Genomic DNA, 26273 nt, shown 5'->3' with positions numbered 1-26273 from the left:
CTTAGTAAACAGGGTCCTTCCTATGTTTTCAATAATACACAACATTGCCCTATTGCTCGCTATTGTGCAGTATTGCTCAATAATGCACATTATCAATAAATGGATTATTGAAGAATAATGCACACTATTAACAATATTGTCCCAGAACAAAAAAAAATAATAAAAAAGAAAATTAAACAAAGAAAAAGAAAACAAATTCTGCAAACAAAAATTGTTGGCCTATACACACCTATTTATTTGTACCTTTCATGTATTGGAATGCTTCTATCTACACCCCGTTACTCCTGCAAGTTATATATAATTAGGTTCTCAAGTCTTATCTCGAGGGCCTATGGTGCAAAACCTGCATCATTTAAGTATCCTTTCTCTGGAACTGCCTCTATACTGTTTTTACCCATTCAGGGGAATGGCCTCTGAAATGGGACACAGTACTACCTCTCACTGACAATCTGCATAGATTAATATAATGACTTGTTTTCTACTGGTCTTCAAATCCAAGCTAAAAGCCCACCTTTTTGATGCTGCTTTTAACTCCTAACCCTTATTCACTTGTTCACAACCCTTATTTTATCATCCTCACTTTAATATTCCTTTATCTCTTGTTTGTCCTGTCTGTCCTAATTAGATTGTAAGCTCTGTCGAGCAGGGACTCTCTCTTCATGTTCAAGTGTACAGCACTGCATACGTCTAGTAGCACTTTAGAAATGATAAGTAGTAGTAGTAGTACTGGTTATGCGGCCTTGCCTCCTGTACAGTACTTACCTTTACAGGCTTACATTTAGGTTTTTTTTTACTAAGCCGCGGTAGCGTTTTTAGCTGGCAGTAAACACCGAAGCACCCATTATATTCCTATGTGCACCTTGGCGTGCACCACCAGCTGATTTCTAGCACGAGCTAAAAACGCTACTGCGCCTTAGTAAAAGACCCCCTTAGGTATTATCTTTGCACTGAATGATGGTCAAAGTTTATTTTGTTGCTTTTTTTGTTATTTATACAGATTTGTGAATGAAAAAATTGATGGTTTTCACGTATGTATTCCAAATCATAAAAAAAAAAAAAAAAGAACTGAGCTTCAGCGTACTGGGTTAGGATGTTCATGGTCACTCAGTACATACATAGAATACTGTGCATTAAAAAATACAGAACAGCTTGAAAACAATTTATTAAACAAAAATATGTACACTATTAGGTCATTAGGAGCTTCTTTTACAAAGCCGCACTAGCAATTCCCACATGGCAAATGAAAGGAAGCCCATAGGAATTGAATGGGCTTCCTCTTATTTGCCGCACCAAGAACTGGTAGCGCGGCTTTGTCCAGCTAACATTTGGAGTTAGTGGACAAAATCTGAAGTTTAAAATTGTCAGGAGGCTTTTACCATGTCACACATCTACTTTGTCTAGGCTTAGTGGGTAAGCAGTGACCCTAAAATACAGAACTGTTTCGGGATAACTTTAGGCTGCACATTCAGCTGGAACAGATTGGGGTTGAATATTTGAACAGAGTTAAGTGGAAAAGGCATCTGTTTAACTTCATCTGGAAACCGCCAGGTGTAAATAGACGTCTATATTTTCTTTAATTTAGCAACATACATAGGACCCCAAGCTTTGCCTTTGTCTGGGAGGACCAACAGTCCATGTTCCACCCCTGAAGCTAGTGTGAAGTCCTGCGAGATGGCAGCAGCTATGTCACTGAGATCCTCAGCCTGAACATTACTGCAGGAGTCCAAGATTCGCATGACTACATTGTCATTCTCTGCCCCTGACAGTGTGCAAGTAGAATAGACCAAAGATCCCCCAGGCCGCAGCGTCTCAATAGCAGACCTATCAGTAATCAAGAGCACAGGCAAAAAACAAACGTTAGATCTGTCTGCAGAAGAACGCGGGGAATGTTAAGACAATGAATAACCACATACGACCACTCACATCCTTTACCAAAATAAAGTCAACCAACAGTTACTCAAATGTTTGCATGGTATATTTCTTCACCTCATTTCCATGGCATGCGCATCGATTAAATATTTTAATCGCATGATTGATCGTGCTTTAAAATTTTTAATCTTAATTTTAATCACAAGATTAATCACAGTGTCCCCCTCACATTTTCGCCTTTATAGTGCAAAATATAGACTGCAGATGTAAATTCTCTAAACTGACATACACTTCAGTTACTAAACTGAAAATAAAATCATTTCTCTTACCTTTGCTGTCTGGTGATTTTATTTTTCTAATCATCTTATTCCCTGTATCTGGTTCTGTTCCTCTGTCTGTGCTCTGAACTGTATTTTCAGGGCTTCCTCTCTTCTCACTATTTCTTTTCTCTCCTCCTCTCTTCTTCACCTATAACATCTTTCACATTGAACTTTCTGCCATTTTTCTTCCACCTTCTTTCTATTCCTTCCCTTCCCCTTCATCCACAGGCACCATCTCCTCTCTCCTTCAGTCTCTCTTCCTCTCCCCCTCCGTGGGCACAATCTGCTCCAGTCTCTCCCACCTCCGTGGGCACCATCTCCTCTCTTACCCTTCCTCTCTATAGGCACCATCTCTCTTCTTTTCCCTTCCTCTCTATAGGCATCTCATCTCATTCCTTCCCTTGCTCTCTTCTCCTCTCCATTGGAACAATCTTCATTTCCCTTCCTCCCCGGGCGCTCCTATTGCTTTATCTCGCCAGCTGCCCTGCGTTGTCTCCTACCCTTCCTCCCCAACAGCCTTTTCGCTCCCATCACCCCGCTCCCTGGCATCTCATATCCCCCCTCCCCCCCCCCCCCCCCCAGCCACACACCGGCAATCTTTTTCTCTCCTGCCAACCCTTGTTCTCTGGCATTTCATTCCCCACACCATGCAGCCCTCTGAATTTGCCTTGTATACACGGCAGCATTAAGCACAGGATGCTCCAATCATCCATAACTGGAGCCCTCCCTCTCTATCATCCAACTGAGACTCCTGCAGCAGGAAACAGGAAGTTTCATCAGAGGAGTCAGACGCTAGAGAGGGAGGGCTCCAGTTACAAAGGAGTGAAGCAGAGTGTGCTTAATGCCGCTGTATGTACAAGGCACGTTCGTAGGGAAGCGGCGGGGGGATGAGATGCCAGACAGCGAGGTGGCAAGAGAAAAAATGCTGCCGTGTATGACGGTAGTGGCAGCGAAGGGTGAGATGCCAGTACTTTTAATTGATCTATGCAGAATATACCAAAGCAGCTATAAAATCATATGCAAAAATCAACATACACTTAAAAAAAGAAAAAGAAAAAAAAGATTATAATGCATGCCTGCCTCACTTCTAAATTCTAAAAGTGCACACAGAGTAGTACACCCTCAGTTCCTTTTTGACTAGAATGGGATGGGGGTGAGTTCTGCGTACAAGAAACTGGCCAGAGATCAAGGGTGGGGAACAGAGTGAGCAGTGAGAAACGTTAAATAGGAGAAAGATGGCCTGAGAGGGAGAGAATGTGGAAAGGGAAATGAGCTGAGGGGGAAGAGAAAATGCATAGCAGCGTACCATAGTTTAGTTGCTCCAGTCACTTTAGAGTGTCCTTGAACAGCCAAGCCACATCTCCAGCTGGCTGCAACATCAAAAGGGGACCCCTACGTTGCCAAGGGTAACAGCAGATTTGTGCAATGATAGTCTTGGCTCTCATATTGACAATTTAATGCAAAAGTGATCCTCACTTGAATAACATTAAAGACCAATGGGTTATAGTAAAGACACTGATTAACATCAGATGCTCATAACCTGTGGCAGGACTTGCTTACCACACACACTCTACTACACCTGAGTAGAGGTGTAGCCTAAAGTTTAGTGAAGTGGGCTACGAACCAGGGGAACTGGGTTTGATTCCCAATGCAGCACCCTGTGAAACCTGGGCAAGCCACCTTACCCTCCATTGCCCAAGGTGTAAAACTTAGATTGTGAGTCCACTGGGGACAGAGAAAATGCCTGTACAGCATATAATCACTTGGTTGTACACCAGAAAGATGGTATATCAAATACATGACCCTTAATCTAAGAAACCTAACTACATCCAGATGAGAGGCTAAGGACTCTAGCTGAAATCAGGTATATTTCCACAAGTTAGTCATACTTATCTGTCTAAACTCCTGTTACTCTATTTTATTGATCTACACGTCCCACCTCCACTTGAACCTCTTGCTTTGCTACCTATTACGATGCTTTAATCACGGCTGTGGAGTTGGTACAGCAAACCTTCAAACTCTGACTTCTCTATTTTTCTACTGTCCGACCCCGACTCCTACTATGCATAGTAAATCTAAGAGAAACTTAATTACAGAAACATAGGATATTTCTTTATGTACAAAATTAGCAGACCACAAAGTATATTTTTTTGAAGTCTGAACAAAGAATCTGAGCATAATAAAAATGCTGTCAAATGAAAATATGCAATACACTGTTGTAAGCTGTTTTTTTGAAGCTGGATTTGGAGTCAGTATGTTTCTACCAACTCTGACTCCACCCAAAATTGCTTTTGACTCCAACTCCACAGTCCTGGTTTTAATATGTATTGTGTTGACATTGGAAGTAGCATACTATGATACAATCAGGCTTATTTTCGAAAGAGAAGGACGCCCATCTTTCGACACAAATCGCAAGATGGGCGTCCTTCTCACAGGGTCGCCCAAATCAGCATAATCGAAAGCCAATTTTGGGCATCCTCAACTGCTTTCCATCGCGGGGACGACAAAAGTTCACGGGGGCATGTCGGAGGTGTAGCAAAGGCAGGACTGGGGCGTGCCTAACACATGGGCGTCCTCAACCCATAATGGAAAAAAGAAGGGCGTCCCTGACGAACACTTGGACGACTTTACCTGGTCCTTTTTTTCTTACAACCAAGCCACAAAAATGTGCCCTAATTGACCAGCTGACCACCGGAGGGAATTGGGGATGACCTCGCCTTACTCCCCCAGTGGTCACTAACCCACTCCCACCCTCAAAAAAATAGTTTAAAAATAATTTTCCAGCCTCTATGCCAGCCTCAAATATCATAGCCAGCTCCATGACAGCAGTATGCAGGTCCCTGGAGCAGTTTTAGTGGGTGCAGTCCACTTCAGGCAGGCGGACCCAGGCCCATCCCCCCCCCCCCCCCCACCTGTTACACTTGTGGTGGTAAATGTGAGCCCTTCAAAACCCACCAGAAACCCACTGTACCCACATGTAGGTGCCCCCCCTTCACCCCTTAGGGCTATGGTAGTGGAGTACAATTGTGGGGAGTGGGTTTTGGGGGGCTCAGCACACAAGGTAAGGGAGCTATACATCTGGGAGCAATTTCTGAAGTCCACTGCAGTGCTCCCTAGGGTGCCCGGTTGATGTCTTGGCATGTGAGGGGGCCCAGTGCACTACGAATGCTGGCTCCTCCCACAACCAAATGGCTTGGATTTGGTCGTTTCTGAGATGGGCGTCCTCGGTTTCCATTATCGCCGAAAATCGGGGACGTCCATCTCTAAGGTCGACCTAAATTTTGAGATTTGGGCGTCCCCGACCATATTATCGAAATGAAAGATGGACAACCATCTTGTTTTGATAATACGGGTTTCCCCGCCCCTTCGCCGGAACGTCCTGCGAGGACGTCCTCAGGAAAACTTGGGCGCCCCTTTCGATTATGCCCCTCCATGTGTACTATTTATTTAAACTTTTTTTTTGGTGTAAATTGTTTCCGCGTTATACCTGCTGTACACTGCCTTGAGTAAATTTCTTCAAAAAGGCAATAAATAAATACAAGGATATAGATCTGTGTGTCAGAATCTACACTATTCTCAGAAATGGCTGATTGGTGCCATCAGTGCTGCCAAATTCACGAAGTTGCCACTTTGGTTTCCAAACTGCAACACAAAGGTAGCCCTTTCTCTGTAAAGCAAAGACCTAATTACTGTATTAACAAGCAAAATGCACAGAAAAATAATTACTCTTATGTTACAAGGCTAGTGCAGTTCTGCATATTAACCTTCCCGGAGTAGGTTGTTGTACTATTACTCAGTGGAATAGTAAGACCCACAAGGTAACTTGTGCATTTATCCTCCTTTTAAACTTGGGGATTTCTAATGCAGCAGCTGTCTTTGGTGCTGTCTGCATTCTGACAGAAGGGTCAGCAACAATTATATCACTGATGTAAGAGTTTTTGGTGTTAGAAGGAGGCGAGGAGGAAAGGGTACCATGGAACAGCAACAGTGCCATCTTTTGCTTCATGCTGAAATTGCTGTTTAACAGCCGGTAAGAGGTATGCAGAGGTTATATTACAAACATTCCCAAAAGGTGTTTGCCAATGCATTTCCTTCCACCGTTTCCCCAGGTCCCCTCCTCATTAAGCTAGATGAAAAGGATGTGGAAAAATTTTTAATGAAGCTGTATTGAAGCATGTCCACAAATTTACCTAGGGATGTTCACCTACTGCTTACTTAAGTCACTGATATGCAAAAAGTAAACCTTCCAAACATATGAACACACAAGATAAAACCTAGTGTTTGTTACTTAAATAAAGGGAAATTATTCCCAATTACCTGCTAACTTGGAGGTGGTACAATGCACTCTTTAGAGCCAGAGAGTTGAAAGGCAATTTATTAGTCTAGTTCCCTACAGGAAAAATCATTCAGGTCTATAGTCAAAGAGATTTTGCCTGCCTCTCCTGCTTTGTTAAAACAGGCAAAACATTGGCAGGTCCAGCAGCAGATATTCAGTGGACTTAACTGGACAATACTGCTGATATCTGCTTTGATCACCATGGTATTCTCTAGTTAGGGCCAGGGCGGATCCAGAAGTTATCCTAATTATGTCCAGTTAGCTATGTAGGTATAGTGCTGAATCTCAGCTGTAACCGCATAACAACCGGGCATGAACAGATATCCTAATTCTGCTCATGGCAGTCAGTGCTGTTAAAATGCTGATTGCTGCAGGCTTAGAATTGGCCTTTATATTTGCCATTATATATGAATTTGTCATTTCTCCATAAATGGTTCTTGTTCTCTTCCTCCTTCCCTCCCCCACAAATTAATGTTTGGGCCATAGATAGTACAGCAACCAGTAAGCCTTAACTTGCACTGTTCAGGTACTGTTGATATCCAAGAAACATACATTAAGTAAATAACAAGCACAGTACTTGTATTTCTTCCTTACCTATGTCTCAGACCATCTCTCCCAATTTAGGACAGGCTTCCTTGATTTTTAAATAGTTTTTTCCTTTTCCCTTCTGAGATTTTGCCCAACTTCATAGTAGCATAATGGCGAACTAACACATCTTCCCGTTTCTCACGCTTCATCTCCCTTTAGGTGCTTCGTAGTTTACAATGGTACTCCCACGACCAGGATAGCTTTATCAGAACCCCCATCCCGCACCCCAACAAAGAGGACCTGACTAATCAAGGTTTTTCACTTGTGCCTATGGGAAAGACGCTTAGTAACTGATGCCCTTAGGGGCTCTTTTACAGAGCAGCGGTAAGCCCAACGTTGACTTACTGCAATCTAATCTGGAACTACTGCGCCGGCTGAACACGGGCGCCTGCTGTAGTTCCAGCCCTGGCGTGCACCATTTACCGTACTACAGAAAATGGCTACTTTCCAGCGCAGCTAACCAAGCGGTAATCGGGCAGTGCCGCGCGCTACTCGATTACCACCAGGTTAGAGCAGAAGCCCTTAATGCCATCTCAATGGGTGGCGTTAAATGCTCCTCCTCCCTCCATGGCCACACGGTAAGTGAAATCTTACCGCATGGCCATGCCATTTTTTGGCCTTTATACCCAATGTGGTAAACAGGGCAGAAGCACACGGCAAAAACAACCCCTGCTGCTAGTGCAGGGCCCTTTTTACTGCAGCTTGGTAAAAGGACCCCTTAATAAGGCATCACACTGTGTGCTACAGCTGAATCCTGCAGGGAATTGGCTTCTCTTAAAAGTTGGACTTCTGCAAAGAGCATATTTATCTTCAACAGATCACAAGTCAAAATATATATTCTCTCCTCAAACCCCAATTTTCCTCCAAACTCATCTAATTCAGCAGAGCTGTCGCAGCACCTTACTTCTCTAAAGTGAACGGTTATCATCAGACTTCGCTGCCAAAATGTTTTCTGTTTAAGGATTATAATCTGGACTGATTTAAACAAATCTGCACAACTTCACCGCATGATGAATGCTTCCTTTAGCCAGAAGTTCACAAATTGGATTTTACATGTCAAGTACTGAAAAGGAGGATTGTGAAGGAGGTCAGTGTGCTTACATGTGATTGATTTCTTCAGTGGGAATGGATGACATGATACATTACTGCAATAAGACACTAAAATATTTCTGCTATAAATCATATGTCACGAGTCGGCCTTTCTTCCCTCTGGAAGTCCCATAGAACCATCCTGCTGTTGCTACTATGTGAATTTGCTCTCCATTCTTTTTCTTTATTTTCTCCCATTTCTCTTAACAGATAAATCCTACTTGGGTGAAGACCACAGGACACTTCCAGCAGCACCACTGGTTTGCTGCTCAGAGTATCAGGGTACCTGTTATTTGGCTCCATTAAGTCCTTTTTGGGATCAGTTATCACATCTATATACATTTTTGGAATAAGAAATGCATACTTCTCGTTATAGCCACAGCTCCCATTATTAAAGATACTCCTTCCAGGAATGCCCTCCTAATTTTCTGTGCTGAATTCACGCTTAACGTGAGGGCTGCTTGGGTTCTGATGAAGAATAACAGTGTCCCCCTAATTTATTTAATCACATTGGGGGAGAATGGCTATGCAGGCTGAACTTTTAGAAATGTCCTCAGGAACTAAATACAAGTCAGAAAGGTGCCTGTGTAAGATTACAGTTTTAAATGTCAACTGAGTTATTGGAAACATTCTTCACTAAACACCAATGCTTTGAAGGCTAATGCAAGTTTTCAGCAGCAGTTAGAAGAGCTAAGACTGCATTTCAATCTTATTGCACTGCTGTCTGCTATGCAGCAAAGAACCTATAATTTAACAGATAAAAATGAGTAACCTGTCCAAGTCTCTAATCATAGAGTTTTTCAAAAATATATTCTAAGAGAGGTTTTATAAACAACATGGAAGGTACTGCATTCTCCTTTTTTTTTTTTTTTGAGAAATCCATGTGTCTGGAGTGATATGACAGGATGGTTGGGAGACTGATGCACCAGAGAACTGCTATTTGGGGTCTTTGGATTTGGCTTTCATCATGCTTTAACCCCCATCCCATTTTCATCCTGACCACAGCACAAATCGCCTATCCAAAAAAGAAACAGATGGTGCACAAAAGAACAAGGAAGCAAATTTGACAGTTTCAGAAAGTGTTTTCGGTACCCCTTTTTTTTTTTACTCTCCTTACCTAAGTAACTGTATCTGCAGGGAAGGCAGCTCACTCCTTTGGGCTATTCTAAGGGTGGCCTGCTGGATACTGGAGGAAAAGAGCCAGCTTCTGTCATTGGAGCAGGGAGCATCCACTAATACCTACATTTGCATAGAAACAAACAAAACTGAGCCATCTACAAATGAAATTAGTCTCAGGGGAGAGGAGAGAAAACACAATCATATATAGCCTTTGTGGAAGACTATTTAAAGCACCAAACTACTATACATAAATAAGCTGCTTCTGTGCAGTTAGTTTACTTCCATATTTAAGCTTAATTTCTAGGAAATTAACGTTGGGGTTTACTAAGCCACTAATGCGGCTGGCTGTGTGCTAGTGCCGACACAGCCCATTCACTTTGAATAGGCTGTGTCGGTAATGCCGCGCAGAAGAACCTTAGTAAACAGACCCCTAAGTGTTTTTTGAGGGTACTGAAAATGGGTGTGTATTGGTGTCACAAACAATACTTCTAGAAGCATTTTTGGATGAATATTTTAAAAAAGGTAAAATAAACTGGCTTAACAAACTAAAAAGACAAAAAAGGCACACAACCACAACTTAACATACGAAAGCCATATAAGGCTGCCATCCCATCCCCAACAGGAGACACGAGTCCTGGTCTTGCCCCACTACATGCACGGAGGTGTTTTCACTGGTTCAGTTATTTTTCTTGAATAATGAAAACTACAAATTCACACATGCAGACTGAGTGAGCTTGCACAGGATTTACTTGAAACCCCTTTCTCTATATAGTCAAAGTCTTGCACAGGATTTACTTGAAACTGAAAACAACCTCTGGCCTAGACCTAAGGAAACTGGGATTTTCTTTTATGTTTAACCAGGGAACTGCTGGTGCTGATCAGTGATTCATGCTCCTATGGCGCTGCATCTTCAGACTGTGCTTTCTACCGAATGGGGAAGAGACCAGTCCACTTAGAGGGATTGATGAAATAAACAGAAGAGACTTTGTGCACAGTTTAGCATGGATTCTGTGCTCAATCTCCTGCTCTTAGATGGCCACCTATGAACAGAAAACTTTATCTCACCAGAAAACTGCAAGCACAGAAATGCAATGGTAATGAAGGTATTAACTATTAAATCTGGATGCAAAGAAGAGCACAGCCGAAAGCTTAATGTGCTGTGAGTTTAGCTTTACCATAAGAAAAAAATGTAGCTTGCTTTTCTGTGGCTAGCGTTAAGTGAAGGTTTTTTTCATTACAGCTTCTTTTCTTGTACCAATATAAAGTACTTACAACATTTTTCCTTGTTTTACTGCCTCTACCAGCTCAGGGTCTGAAAAAGAAATACTGAGAACGAAGAGGAAGGGAAAACAGGAGGACAGAAAAGGACCAGCACATCCAGAATCAAGCACCACACACAGTGCACAATGGCAGGAGATGAAGTTGGCTTTTTTTTTTTTTTTTAATATTGCTGGTATGCCAGATGTGATGTGTGCAACAAATTGCACCTATACTGCTCTTAAAACCTTCATCCAACAGATTATCATTCTAATAACATTTATGCATGGGAAATACATTTGACATTCCAGATACACTATATTGTTTCTAATAACTGCCCGACTATTGTTAGAAACATGGGTTTTCTGAAATCTTGGGTGGGCTATTACTGGAGGCACTTCAATTTTTTAGGAAGAGTGAAACTGGCGACACAAGACAAAGACAGCTAATAGACTGAAGAAGAGCAGGGGTGCCTGCACGTGCATCATGCACCTTTAGCTGTTCTGGTCAGGTGGGGCAGGAAGGAGTGCAGTGCAAACCCGATTCCTGCCCCCTCTTCGGACTCGTAAGTAAAGCCTGAAACCTGAGTCGCTCATCCAGTCTGTTGGGCATGAGCAGCGAGTTTTCCTTGGCGCAGTTCGGGGAAACTGTGGCTGCTCTGACTGCATGCAGGACAACCATTTCTCTCCTCCACCCTTCTGCCCACAATGACCAGACCTGTGTTACCTCTTCTCAATATCAAAGTGATGCACTTAGGGAGTAGAAATCCACGGGAGACGTATGTGTTAAGTGGTGAAAGTCTGATAGGTACCAAAGGGGAGAGGGATCTTGGGGTGATAGTATCTGAGGATCTGAAGGCGACGAAACAGTGTGACAAGGCGGTGGCCGTAAGTAGAAGGTTGCTAGGCTGTATAGAGAGGGGAGTGACCAGCAGAAGAAAAGAGGTTTTAATGCCCCTGTATAAGTCGTTGGTGAGGCCCCACCTGGAGTATTGTGTTCAGTTCTGGAGGCCGTATCTTGCTAAGGATGTAAAAAGAATTGAATCAGTGCAAAGAAAAGCTACAAGAATGGTATGGGATTTGCATTACAAGACATACGAGGAGAGACTTGCTGACCTGAACATGTATACCCTGGAGGAAAGGAGAAACAGGGGTGATATGATAAAGACGTTCAAATATTTGAAAGGTATTAATCCGCAAACGAACCTTTTCCGGAGATGGGAAGGAGGTAGAACTAGAGGGCATGAAATCAGATTGAAGGGGGGCAGACTCAAGAAAAATGTCAGGAAGTATTTTGTCATGGAGAGAGTGGTGGATGCTTGGAATGCCCTCCCACGGGAGGTGGTGGAGAGGAAACCGGTAACGGAATTCAAATATACGTGGGATAAACATAAAGGAATCCTGTTCCGAGGGAATGGATCCTCAGAAGCTTAGCTGAGATTGGGTGGCATAGCCGGTGGTGGGAGGTGGGGCTGGTGGTTGGAAGGCGGGGATAGTGCTGGGCAGACTTATACGGTCTGTGCCCTGAAAATGACAGATACAAATCAAGGTAAAGTATACACAAAAAGTAGCACATATGAGTTTATCTTGTTGGGCAGACTGGATGGACCATGCAGGTCTTTTTCTGCCGTCATCTACTATGTTACTATGGTGCTGTGCCTGGTCTTGAGAATCTGCGCATGCACAAGGCCCTGCACTGGACCAGTGACATGATCTTCAGAAGAGGTAAGAGGAGAGATCTGTTCTTCATTTGGAGGGGGGGGGGGGGGGGGGAGAGCAAAGCTGTGTTACAGTGAATTCCGGGGGTGGGTAATTATTGAGGGAATAGAATTTGGATCTAAGTCTTAAGGGGTTTTCCGGTCCTGAAACTTAGGGGGAGGGGGAGGCATCATTATTACACACAAGACAGTATGTATAATCTAATATGGATACAGATATTCATATACTATAATTTATGCACACAGAATGCTCATCCAGGTCCTAGCACAATCTCTGTGTAAAAATATTGACTTTTCTGCAGCTAACAACCAAGCCAATAAACCCAGTCCTTGAGGCACACCTAGTCCCAATCAGGTTTTTCAGTATATCCATAATAAATATGGCACACATTTATATACGAAGGAGGCAGTGCATGCAAATCTCTCATGCATGATCATTGTGGATATTCTGAAAACTAGATGCAATTAGGTGTGTGTGCCTCAAGGAGTAGGTTGAAAAGCACTGCAATAAACTATACATTTGCATAGTTTTTTTTTTTTTTTGTGCACACACTATTGACATATGATTTATTGCCCTGGGCACAAATTTTTTTTTAACATGTGCATTAGGAAGGTATGTGCTGAAGCTCAGACCACAGTTCTAATGCACAGCTTACTACACTGGTCCCAGATCATGGCTCTGTGAGGCTCTGCTCACAGATAAACTGATTTATATTTATTAATTTACCATGCTCACTGAAGAGAGAATTCAGAATATAGAATCTGAATTTCAAGGTATATATAAGTGCTGTTTAAATGTATCCTAGTTCTGACAGATGACAGAATTGCTATCTTTTCTCTTCCCCTCGGAAACAGGTTGCAGGAGTGTGAACCAGTAGCATCCAGGAGATGGGATAGGTATGGGATTCAGGGGCAGCTTTTTCAAACAATTATCTTGAAAAGGGTCATTCCTGAAAACGTTCAGTTATAACCAAAGAATCTGATTTTCTTTGTGGGTGTTCCATCAGTGGTATTTGATTATAACCAAAAATCAGCAGCCCACATGTACTGTTTTCTAGAGTTTATATGTCTGTCACTGTCAGTCTGATTTATAGTGCTTAGGGCTGCTTATCAATTGTCCTGTAGCCAGGACCCCCGGATCACAGCGAACTGAGACTTCTCCAAAGGTGCAGATGATGTACCTGTGGACAAGCCATCTAGACTGTGAGCCTATTTGGTATCCCACAGTTTAAGAAGCTCTGGCTTAGGCTCACCTGATTCACCTCCCAAAAGTACCCCATGGGAGCTGGCATAGAAATGAAAGGAAATTAATTTTGGTGTGTACCATTAATCCCGATGGAAGAGAATTCACTAAAGAGGAACAGCAAGCACTCAAGTGAAATAACATAGCATGCACTAAAGGAGAACAGAGCATGCAAAACCAAAACAACATCAGAAGGAGAGGAGTGTACCAGCAGCAGCCATATTGGAGCCCTGCTGTGTTCTAGCATTTCTGACTTTGGAAAGTTTATTCCTGGAACAGCAACAATCCTGCTGACATCAACAAAACAAAACCAAGTGCGTCATGCAATGATGCAGCCGGATGTGGCCAAAGGGGCATGCATGCCAGGCCCCATGAGAGCTCACTGCTGGTCTAAGCAGTGGTAATTACTGATTTTGTTTTCCAGTATGGAGAAATGTAAAATTCAAGGGAAAGAAGGATCTTCTGCTCCCTCACCAGTCATTGAGCCTACAAACACTCATTTACAATTACTTTCTACATGGATGATGAGCAAGTCTAGACTAGGCTCCTTCAGCAAATCTGGAGTGCTGCCGAGTTCCGAGATTTCTCCCTATCATAAGCCCAAGATGGGCTTTCTGCTCAGGGAAGTTTATCAAGTTTAAGTATTCCAGTTTCAGTGAGTTCTCCTATGGTCTCAGCCAAGCCAGTTGATATGCCGACACTTATAATTTGTCCCTCGGGGAATTAATTGATTACTTTATCTGAAAAACTGGATGGTGAGGTGGCATTGTTGGATATTTGGCCGGCAGTGATCCAATTGGAGACAATTCTTCAATCTACTGTAGTTTAATTCTTGGTCCAGACAATAGAGAAGTTGGAAGAAATGGATAAGCATATTTCTAATTTGGATGCAAGAGTTGGCAACTTGAGTACCAAATGAATATATTACAAAAGGAGTCTTGGGTATTAAGGATACTGTAGTTTGAATCTACATTGAAAGACTAAAAGATAATTAATATAAGGCAAAAAATTTGAACTTATTAAATTATCTGGTAATTAGCTTTCTTCACCTTTTGAATGAGTTAGTAAAAATGGGGCTATATTAATCACCTGGATTTTGCACAGTTTTTTCCCCTCCTTTTACTAAGCTGTGGCAAAAGGTGGCCTTAGTGTGCCCCTGTGCGGGTTTTTCTCACGGCTGTAAAATGATTTTCCATTTTTTTTGTATTAATAGCCATGCGTTAATATTGTGATCAGTGCACGACCATTAAAATAAAAATTACCACGTGAGCACGTCACCGCCCATTTTGAAGACGGTTAAGGGCTCACACAGTAATCCTCCATTAACTAGTTAGCATGTGGTAATGTAGCTGTGTTAACTAATTAGTGCAGAAATACCCCTGACTAGCCTCCTCCCAAACAAAATTTAAACTTTTTTAGCGTGTGGATTAACACGTGCTAAAATGGTACTTACTGCAAGACACCTGAGCACATCCTTTGGTACGCCATTATAAGCTGGTTGGGTATATGTGTACACCTAACACAGCTTAGTAAAAGGGTGCCCTAGTGGTTAAAGCAGAAGCTGAGAACTGGTGAAACCAGGACTCAAATTCCTCTTCTCCCACTGAGTCTCACAGTAACCAGAAATGTAGCGAGGTTTTGATGTCAAGAGGAGAAAGCCTTTTGTAAAATAGGCTTTGGTGTGAAGCTGAAGGGCTGGATCCGCATAGGCGCCATTTTATTCAAAATCTGTTTGAGGGAGTGGCTGCTCTCCTTGCACCCCACCTAGCTACACTTCTGCTTGTAATCTTCATCAAATCACTTCACCCTCAACTGCTTCAGGTACAAACTGTGAGTCTTCAAGGGACAGTGAAGTACCTACTGTACCTGAATGTAACTCACTTTGAACTACTGAGAAAGTGAGAATGTGTATTGTAGCTTTGCTTTATAGTTCTGCTTTCACTGCAAACACAATCTTAAGTTACCTGCATGCTTGAGTGGTTTGTAAGGAGTTTGCCCTCCCCCCTCCCTAAAAAAAAACAAAACACACAAACAAACTACAAACTCTGCAGTTACATAGAGTAAATTGTTACAGTCATGGACCACAGCCTGGCACTTTCTGACCTGGCCCATTTCAAACAGCATGTGTAAGGCTGGTCCTCTATTTAGCTACCACATTTTCTTTCCTTTTTTTTTTTAACTTACAGTTTTGCTATATAACAAAAGGAAAAAAAAAGAAGTAATCCATGATTCTCTTAATACAGATAGAACACATTGTAAAGAAAAACAAATATAGGCCATATCACTTGAGGTATTATTAGGAAAGGAATGGAAAACAAAAATGAGGACGTTATAATGCCCTTGTATCGCTCCATGGTGCGACCGCACCTTGAATATTGTGTTCAATTCTGGTCGCTGCATCTGAGAAAAGATATAGTGGAATTAAAAAAGGTGAAGGGCAACAAAAATGATAAAGGGGATGGGACAACTTCCCTATGAGGAAAGGCTAAAGTGGTTAGGGCTCTTCAGCTTGGAGAAAAGACAGCTGAGGGGAGATATGATAAAAGTCTATAAACTAATGAGTGGAATGGAAAGGGTAGATATGATGCGTCTGTTTACGCTTTCCAAAAATACTAGGACTAGGGGGCATTCGATGATGCTACAAAGTAGTAAATTTAAAACGAATCAGAGAAAATTTTTCTTCACTCAACATGCAATTAAACTCTGGAATTCATTACCAAAGAATGTGGTAAAGGCGGTTAGCTTAGCGGGGTTTAAAAAAGGTTTGGACGGCTTCCTAAAGGAAAAGGTCATAGACCATTATTAAAATGAACTTGGGGAAACTCCACTGCTTATTTCTGGGATAAACAGCATAAAATGTTTTGTACTTTTTTGGGATCCTGCCAGGTATTTGTGACCTGGATTGGCCACTGTTGGAAACAGGATGCTGGGCTTGATGGACCTTTAGTCTGTCCCAGTATGGAAATACTTATATACTTATAAGAATAAAAAAAACCCAAACATTTCTATCAGGATATATAACCACATAAACTGTATCTACAATTAATTCATCCCAACAGAACGTGTGCCACATCTTAGGACAAATGTACAAGCAAAATCTGAATTCAACAGCTTCTATCTACTACCACCTCCAAAATGAACAAGAAATATATTCAACTGTGAGGTTCAAAGAAGACATGGAGATTCCTAGATTATAAAATTAAACATTTATAATTGAACGTAACATAAAAAGCCTCTCCCAATACCACTACCTTAAGTTTCAGTGCCAAAAAGGCTCTATGCCTCAACTGAGCCGCACAGCCTATTAGGGCATACGCTAACTAGGCATGTGCCTTGGGCCCAAAAATTTAGGGGGCCCTGTCAGATGTGCTCAGGACTCAGGAGGCTAGGACTGCCAACTGCCTGGATTCTTTTCAGGATTCTAAAAATGTGTAAACTACCTGTCTCAAAGCCAGAAGGATGGCTAAGTGTGTGGATATTTTCCACAGTTTAGCCTACTACAGCTCTCCAATGCCCCCCTCCCCTTCCAGTACAGAGGATGTGGTAAGATCCTGCCAATGAGAAGGCTTCTAGTCACAGGAAAGAGGGGATGAGCTGCAAGGGCCACGGGTCTCTGGAGAGAATCAGTGGAACTAGTGAGTGTTTTGGGAAGGGGAAAGAAGGGAGGAGATTATTAAAACTGTTGAATGAGGAAAAGTGTGAAGGGTTTGCTGTTGGCTGAGGAAAAGAACTGGCAGCAAATGCTAGAATTTTACATGAACTGGTCGGGGTAGGGGTACTGTCTGGATGAGCACGAGCAGCAGGACAGTACTATAAGACAGAGCTAAAGAGTGCAAGCACTTGTGTGTGTTTCTATGTCACTAGTCTCATATAAATAAAGCTTCAATTTGAAAATCTGGGCTGGAGTGGAGAGGTTCACTTGTATAAATACACCTGTGCACATACTAAGTTAAGGAAGTTTTCATCCCAGGGAATTTACTTGGGCAAATTCTTTTGAGCACTGTCCTAATACTGCCTATATCATCTCAGAAGCAGCATAAAAAAATAAATATTTTATTTTACCTTTTCAATTTGTGAACCTTTTTTACATGTAAAACTTGGTAAATTTGTATCTTGGACACAGGGTCTTTAAATCTCACTCTTTCAGGCAGTTCACCCTTTGAATGTCCGAGTTGTTTCAGAGGCAACAGAGAGTGAAAATGACTGTCCTAGCTTCCCTGGTTCTCAGTCCACTTCTGCACAGCTGCCAAGTTATCCAGCTCCAAGACGGCAATTTCTTGGCCAATCCTGTTTTTGAACTTATATCCCAATTCAATGTTTTATGTATAGTCCCCGAAACTACCAATTCAGAGAAACTCTTTCGGTTCCATAATGTACCAGGATATGGTTGCAGAAATCCAGAACTGGCTCAGAACGTCCCTCCTGGAACCAGGTAACTTGACAGCTCTTCAGCTCTAACAATGAAGCCTCTCCATTCAAAGCAAGGGCTTAGCCCCTATGCTCATTCACAAACTATTACGCTATCATACCTGGAATAGGCTGTGCACTTTTCCATGCTACTTCTAGAAAGGTGAAATGATGGTGGCGTAGGGGGGCCCACAAATACATGTTTACCCAGGGTCCAATATAGTGTTAATCTAGCCCTGCTGAGCTGAACATGCAGTATCTAGGAAGAGCTGAATCTTCTGCACAGAAATAAATGTCTTTTAAAGAAAGACTTCAACATTTTTATTATTCTCACATACAAGCGAGACTAAAGGAGCTGCCCTACAAGGAAAATAAACTTGCAAAGCTTCTAACAAAAAAACAGAGAAATCATAAATCTCATCTTTCTCTATATCTGGATCTCCCTCCCTCTCACTTGTAGAGGCAATGTTGCCAGAAAGATAATATAATTCAGAGATACCAATCTCCGCTGAACTGGAGAGTTCAAGTATCTCTGAGAAATACTCTCTCAATATCATCTCAGGGGATATTCAAAAACTTCAGATTCTTGGACCTACCGTACTTTCTAATGCTTACAACTTCCTACGTACCACTAGGCTAGCCTTTATAGGAAATACCCCAGTAGCATTCTGAGTCTTTCCAAAGATGTTTTTTTTTTTCCAAAATCAGAGTCCTAGCATCAAGTTTCTCCAGTCTGTCCACTGTTGCCTTTACACAGATGAAACACCATCCCTCCTAAGAGATCCTTGGTCCTCGAGATAACAATCTATATATATCCACCAAGGATATTTCTGCTTTGGGATCTTGCTGCTGGCTATGTTTCAGCAATATCCACAGGAAATTTACTTGGAACAGGCAATAACACAGCACAGTCAACAAGAGGAATCTTGGTTTACTGAACAACTTAACATGGCAGACATGAACTTCACTCAACATGGCCTCATTACAGCCTACCATGAAGACCACAGGATGAGGCAGAGTAATATTCCCCCTTGAACTAAAGAGGGCCCTGGTTCTGGAGAGGAGACCACCTACAACAATATGTCTATCCATTGGCCTTAATATATAAGGAGAGGAAATCAGAATGTTGTGGGCCTTAGCTTTCCTTTTCCCCATAACTATACAGAACCTCCCCCTCAAAAAAAAAAAAAGAACAGACTTACTGTGGCACAATCAGTCACCCAGTCCATTCCATCTTCTCTCCCCCAGACTTCCTTGTTGCAATTCCATTTTAATCTATTTGCTAAATAGATAATACACAATTTATAGATTTGCTAAATAGATTAAAATTGCAATATAGTCAGTTAATTGTTTTGATAATTACTCAATATTCTGTCATTTTATATATATTTTAAACAAATGGATATTTTAACAATGTAGGCTTTAGGACCTAGTAAATGATTCCTGCATATCTGGCAGGCTTTTAGACCCAGTAATCACCTAAATTCATTTGATAGGATAAAGGTTAATGCTTTGTGAAGATGGGTGTTTTCACTTAAGTTAATTACAATTTTTTTCCACCCTGTGTGAGGTGGTATTAAAAGCAGAGCCTTTTGAGAGCATAGCTTTTCATCCATTTGGATACAGAAAGTGAAAGTGCCTTGGTGTTTTGTAGCTTTTACTATATGAGACGTGGGGGTAAGTTTTTGTCATGACAATAAATTGTAGGAAGTTTCTAAGTTAGGCACTATAGTATTTGCTGCCTCATGATTTGACAACTTTTATCAATTGCACAATCCTCTTGGTAGTGTCTATGGTATTATGGTTTGTTATACTTATTGAAACCCTTCTGTTTGGCAATACAGTTTGAGGTATACAGATTTTGTTTTTCTTTTGACACTTGAGTTAAAATGAAAGTCAGTATTTTATTGCTTATGAAAATCATTTTTGCTATGTTTTAAAAGAAATATTGAAGACATTTTATTAAATTAATGCTGATGTGAGAAACATATATATGTATGTGTGTATATATATATATATATATTATAGCATTAACAGGGCTTCTATTATTTTTTGGAGCTCTGGGTACATTTGTTTCGTCATCTGCCAATTACAATTAATTATGTAAATTTTATTTGTAACTGCTAATGGTATTTTAGCTAGTGACAAAATACCTTTAAAATCTGCATTTATTTTATCTGCCAATCACAATTAATTATACAAATGGCATCTTGAATAGTGACAAAAGGTTAACAGGGCTTTTATTTACTTATTTATTGTTTGGAGCTCTGGGTACACTTGTTTTGCTATATAACAATTTTATCTGTAACTGCTAATGCTACTTTAGTCAATGAATAAAATACTTTTGACTTTATTCATCTTATCTGCCAATTGCAATTAATTATGCAAATGGCATTTTGAATAGTGACAAAAGGGTTTTTTTAAATTAAGATCAAGTAATGCCACTAGATATTATAGTTTTGGCTTTTTTATATTTGAAGATTTATATATTCATTTCTATGCTGATTTGAATGTTTTTGAAGGTTTATAATATTATCAGTGTAATGTTTGAAAATTATTGTACATTTTAAAATGTTTTTAAAAAAATTATCTTTGACCTGTTAGTTTAAGCTTTTATGAATATGAAATTTAGTTATAGCCAGTATTATATAATATGACCTTTTTATAAAATATATTATAAATAATTAAAATAAGCGTTTTAAACATATAATATATGAAAAAAAATTTTTGTCCAAAAGTAAGGAATAATATATTGTAGAGGAATATATTTGAGTTATTCCCCAAGTTTTCCACGTCATCACTGTGGTGAGTTACCATTTTTGCTTTGATTAATTATCCATTTATTTTCAAATTACTATATAATAATATATGAGAATGTTAAAATATTAAATGCTTTAGGTGTTTATATAGGCTTATATATGTATGCTTGATGAGTCTAAATATTAATCTTTGGTTTTATTCATTATATGTTAAAAAAAATTTAAAAATATATTATTTCTGTGTTTTGTATTCTATGTATACCCCTGACGCAGGTGCTAGTCACCGAAACACGGCCCGTGTCGGGTCTTTTTGTCAAGGCTCATTCATTAAAGAACTGTGTTCCATTTTTAAAGGCCCGTGGTGCTGGTTTTTTTGTTTGGACTTTAGTTTGTACTTCGTTCCCTCTCTTTTGTTATCACCTGGAGCCTTACCATCCTATAGGGCTGAGTTCAGTTCTGCACGCTATCTTCACCTGCTTGTAGATGGTCATAACCCATAAGTTTTGGATTTATCTGTTCTGATGCTAAGGAAATGCTTCACTCTGAGGCTCTTGAAGATTTTGGCCATTCTCCCCTGGATTCTATATATGGCGCTCAAAATTACGAATGTGTGGGGGAATGCCCAATTTGCATATGCAATCTAATCAAGTAATGAGCCAATTAGCACCAATAATTAAGCAATATTATTGGTATTAACTGGCAACAATTTATGCACGCATCTTGCTGTTAATCTATAAAGATGCACGTGTAAATCTTTTAGTGCGCAACTGAAAAGGGGATGAGGCCTTGGGAGGAGCACAGGTGGGTCGTTCACTAAACACAAACGAAGTACTACAGAATTTGGGAGATCCAAACCTAACTTACGAGCAAGAATTTGTACCTAAGTCCTCACACCCAAAGTTGGGTGCGGAGCCTGGTGCTATGCGCTATTTTATAAACAGCATCCAATTTGGAGTAATTTTAAAGAATAGCACTTGGCGCTCATTTCTTTTTCAGCGCCCAACTTTGGGCACCATTTACTGAATCTAGCCCTTGTGCTCCAAAGTAAATTCATTCATTCATTAATTGTAAACTGCTTTGAACAATTTTTTCCCCAGATTATATATAATGTAAATATAGATCAGGCCCCTTACTTTCAGTGCCAACCCTCATAACCTTGAAGTTTCTAATTGTTAGTAATGACAATCGAAGTGCAGGCAATAGAATTGAAATATTTGTATTTAGCAAGAGAATAGTGCAGACTGTGAAATATTGCAGGAAGACCATAGAAAACTGGAAGACAGAGCATCCAAATGGCAGATGAAATTTAATGTGGACAAATGCAAGGTGATGCACATTGGAAAGAATAATCTGAAAAATAATTATTTGATGCTAGGGTCCACCCTTGTGAGTCAGCACTCAAGAAAAAGATCTAGGTGTCATTGTAGATAATACGCTAAAATCTTCTGATCAATGTGCAGTGGTGGCCAAAAAAGCAAACTAGGAATTATTAGGAAAGAGATGGTAAATAAGACTGAAAATACTATAATGTCTCTGTATCGCTCCATGGTGCGACCGTACCTTGAGTACTGCATTCAGTTCTAGTTGCCGTATCTAATTAAAGATATAGAGGAATTAGAAAAGGTTCAAAGAAGAGCAATCAAAATGATAAAGGGAATGGAACTCCTCTCGTATAAGGAAAGGCTAAAGGGGTTAGGGCTCTTCAGCTTGGAAAAGAGACAAATGAGGGAAGATATTATGGAGGTCTACAAAATCCTGAGTGGTGTAGAACGAGTAGAAGTAAAGCAATTTTTTTACTCGTTCCAAAAGTACAAAGACTAGGGGACACGCAAAGAAATTATATGGAAATACTTTTAAAACAAATAGGAGGAAATATTTTTTCACTCAACGAATAGTTAAGCTCTGGACCTCTTTGCCGGAGGATGTAGTAACAGCAGTTAGCATATCTGGGTTTAAAAAAGGTTTGGAGAAGTTTCTGAAGGAAAAGTCCATAGTCTGCTAATGAGAGAGACATGGGGAAGCAACTGCTTGCCCTGGGATTTGTAGCATGGAATGCTGCCACAATTTGGGTTTCTGCCAGGTACTTGTGACCTGGTTTGACAACTGCTGGAAACAGGATACTGGGCTAGATGGACCATTGGTCTGACCCAGTATGGCTACTCATATTCTTATGTAGTAATTGCCGGATTGCTCTTGCCAGTGGGTTTAGTTTTCGCATCTCAGAAGTCCTTCCTGCTATCCATACATGGTTACATGCTGAAAGAGGGCTAAAGCAAACATCTAATGCTTGGTCAATCCTCTAAGCCCCACTAGTGTTTACCTTGTCAAACATACCAGGCCAAAGCTGCCCAACCTGCCTTCCATCCAATTCCCATGCAGTCACCGAGTTCATCAAGTGGTCCGGAATAAAAGACTCCAGAGTCTGCTGCAGCCATCGTGATCTCACTCTGTCCTGCTCATTACAGTAGAGATGTCCTAAGCAGAAAGGCCCAAAACAATTAGATAAATATCATTTCTTAAGACACCACAGTTGCTACTGAGTTTTATATCATTTGACTCATTCCCATTCATATCAGACAATCCAAACAATAAATTTGACTAATAATAAAAAAAAAATTGATTGTTGATTAGGATGGTATGCAAGAGCATGCATCAAAATGTTTAGTCTGATAAGATAGTAGGAGAACAATAGTAAACAGGAAAAAAAAATGACTGAACAGAAATGTATTTTTTTTATTTATGGCATTTGTACCCTGCATTATCCCAAAAACATTTAGGTTCAATGTGGCTTACATTGTTAAAGCAAATGCTTTAGACAAGTACAAAATTAGATTTTAAGTATTCTGGGGACAGGGAAATACCTATAGTACCTGAATATAATTTGTTTTGAATACTACTGAAAACAAGTTAATTTTAAATTCAAATAAATTCTGAACAGGCTCAGCAAAACCAAATTGTGGCTAATGAATTAAAATCTTCAGTGGACGCATTGATAAAAGATAAACAAATAACTCAGCGAAAAATTGAACAAATGGAGAACTATAATCGTCGTTTAAACTTGAGGTTACTGAATTTCCCTATTTCATCATTATTAAAATCAAGTGATTTATTTAGAATGTACCTTCAGGAAATTTTACAGATACATCTTATTACATGGGGGCATATTAGAAGAATCTATTATTTGCCTTTAAAAGATTCTGTAAAGAAGGTACAAGGAGAAAAGCAGGAGCCTCAGAATTTAACTGCATTCTTAGAAGAATCGGATGTTGAAATAACTAATCGTGGTACTTTAATTGTTCAATTTGTTTTTGAACAAGATTTAAATCAGGTCTTGAAGCTTTATTTTAAAAATTTATCAAAATTGTTTCATGGACAAAAAGTTTGGGTTTATCCTGATGTTGCGAAAGCAACACAAGAGAGGAGGAAACAATTTTTGGACTTAAGAAATGAGACTAGAGCCTTAGGGGCGACATATATGTTAGCATATCCATGTAAGTGTAGGATCAATTTTCAAGGAACTAAATATGTGTTTTATGACCCATCACAGCTACGGACATTCTTGGACTTGAAGAACCTAAGTAAACGCAATATAGAAACAACTTTACCAACTAAAGAATAATAGTTATGGTTCCAGGTTAAGCCAATTTATTTTAAATATTGAGGTTAATTTCTCCATTTAAATACCTGTCGCCCCCCTCTAACCACATAATTGAGGTCTAAGGAAGATATAAAGTGTTTCTTTGAATGGATAGTGATGTATATTACTGCTATGTAATTTTAGCACAGTTGGATCTGTTTTTCCTTTGCAAGTGGATGTTAACTTGTAAAATAAATTCAATAAACAAATTTAAAATAAATTCAAATAAATAAGTTTCACAGCTTTCTAAAAAGTACCTAACAGTTCTCCAAACACAAAGAAAAAGCGCTTGTCTTCTGGCATGTTAATTATAATGGATGCTGACCTAGAGAGGCACACTGCAACACTGCTATTGATTTCCCACCGGGAGCTGCACACATGTCTAAGATATATTCTCCATCCTTCGCATCCAGAGCCAGCACAGGCAACAAAGAAGCAGCATTCAGAAGATAATAATCTTTCAGTTTTCCAAACTCGTGTCTCTGTGTAGGGAACCTGCCAGCTGTGCCACTGATATAACATTTTAAGGAGGACAGCTTGTGCTCAAAGAGACGCTGATAGCCCTTTAAAAGAAGATGCTTTTCCAGTCCTGATGGAGAACTGAATCTGTTCAGTAGCACAGCATATTGCCAATATTGTGGTGATGTGAGCACCTCCCTAGAAATGTAAAAACAAATTAATGTTACAAGAAAAAGGCTAATCTGGAAAGTCAGGTAAATGCTAATAAACAGGTGATAAAACTTTTCATCAAACTTAACGAGCTGGAAGTAAATTGCAGAACTCATAACCGTTCTACCACGCTAACAATTGAGATGTTAATAGTGTTGTTTTAGTTCATCCTAAATGTGCACTGAATTAACACAGAATAGTTTATGGTTCAGTATGACCTACAAGCTTACTTGATGCTAATGGTAGAAAGCAATATGTGTGCGCAAGGGGTGTTATAATAGCAGGAGAAACATCTGTATTAAGATTCTAAGCAACCTTCCTCCTCTTTAGACGATGGGGGAAATTAAACTAACGGATCTAAAGAGGCACAGTTTCCTTGCTAAAAGCTGAAGATTGTGTTTTGTGTAAAACAAATTTTGTCAAATGATCCTGTTTATCTGAGTCTATGCAAGACAGCAAGATAATTGAGTAAAGGTGTGCAGGCAGAAAAATAATTGTTCATTTTGCTACATTCCCCATTCATTCTAGAGGGGTTTTTTTCTCTTTCGTTTTAGCATGCATGAAAACCACATCACAATGAAATACAAAATCCTATCGCTGAAACAGCAACAACACTTGATGCGATGGAGTTAAATCTTGATTTTCAGGTTGGTTTATATTTTTTCCCAAAGCAGAAGCCTGTGGACATCAAGTCCAATCGTTAAGCCCAGCATTTGGGGAACACAAAATAACTTACGGCTTTTTGCCAATACTTTTGAGAGACCCGGTGAGGATCCCTGAGGTGTGACGGATAGAAAGTGACTTTGGTGCCCACCTGACAGTGACCCAGGCCTCTCCCAGCTCCTTCCCGTAGCTCTTATCAAAATGCGCCAGGACACACTGGCAGATCTGTTTCTGCAGTTTTCCCATGTGTGCGAGGTGGGAATGAGGAGCCGCAGAGCACGTCCCACTCTAGGGTACGTGGATGTCATAGGAGTGGCACTGTGTGCGTGTAATCTCTCTTTTGGGCACCGAGGGTCTCGAGAGTGATCCCCAGTAGGGCTGATGGCTCGCTAATGGCCCGGGGGGGGGGGGGGGGAGTCTCGCCTGCTCCCTATGGAAGGGAGAACAAAGACCACCAAAGATAATGTTTTACAATAAACCCTGCAGAATGAAGGGCCGCGAAGTTTTGTTTCAGGAAGCAGACTAAAATTCCTTAGTCAAAAAGATGAGGGGTATCTTGGCAAAGTTAGCGGCGACTTGGAATACAGAAAGATTAATGCC

General features: G+C 40.5%; 1 protein-coding gene across 2 annotated transcripts; it reads right to left on the bottom strand.

The window, feature by feature from the left end:
• Nucleotides 1–1392: 1392 nt before the first annotated feature.
• Nucleotides 1393–26273, bottom strand: NSUN3 (NOP2/Sun RNA methyltransferase 3). 2 transcript variants are annotated; one of them, XM_030205125.1, is made up of 6 exons: nt 26088–26273; nt 25825–25968; nt 24667–24998; nt 23025–23179; nt 9320–9441; nt 1393–1821 (listed from the first exon to the last, which is right to left on the bottom strand). In XM_030205125.1, exons 2-6 carry the CDS (start codon nt 25917–25919, stop codon nt 1563–1565), a joined length of 963 nt encoding a protein of 320 aa, XP_030060985.1. In that variant the 5' UTR covers nt 25920–25968; nt 26088–26273; the 3' UTR covers nt 1393–1562. The 2 variants fall into 2 exon arrangements, with proteins under 2 accessions (XP_030060985.1, XP_030060986.1); XM_030205126.1 differs by lacking the exon at nt 26088–26273 and having other exon boundaries at nt 25825–26015.

The sequence above is a fragment of the Microcaecilia unicolor genome, chromosome 5 (genome assembly GCF_901765095.1).
Source record: "Microcaecilia unicolor chromosome 5, aMicUni1.1, whole genome shotgun sequence".
Classification (NCBI taxonomy): domain Eukaryota; kingdom Metazoa; phylum Chordata; class Amphibia; order Gymnophiona; family Siphonopidae; genus Microcaecilia; species Microcaecilia unicolor.
Note: the sequence above shows the minus strand (reverse complement) of the source record. Positions and strands in the feature narration are given on the sequence as shown.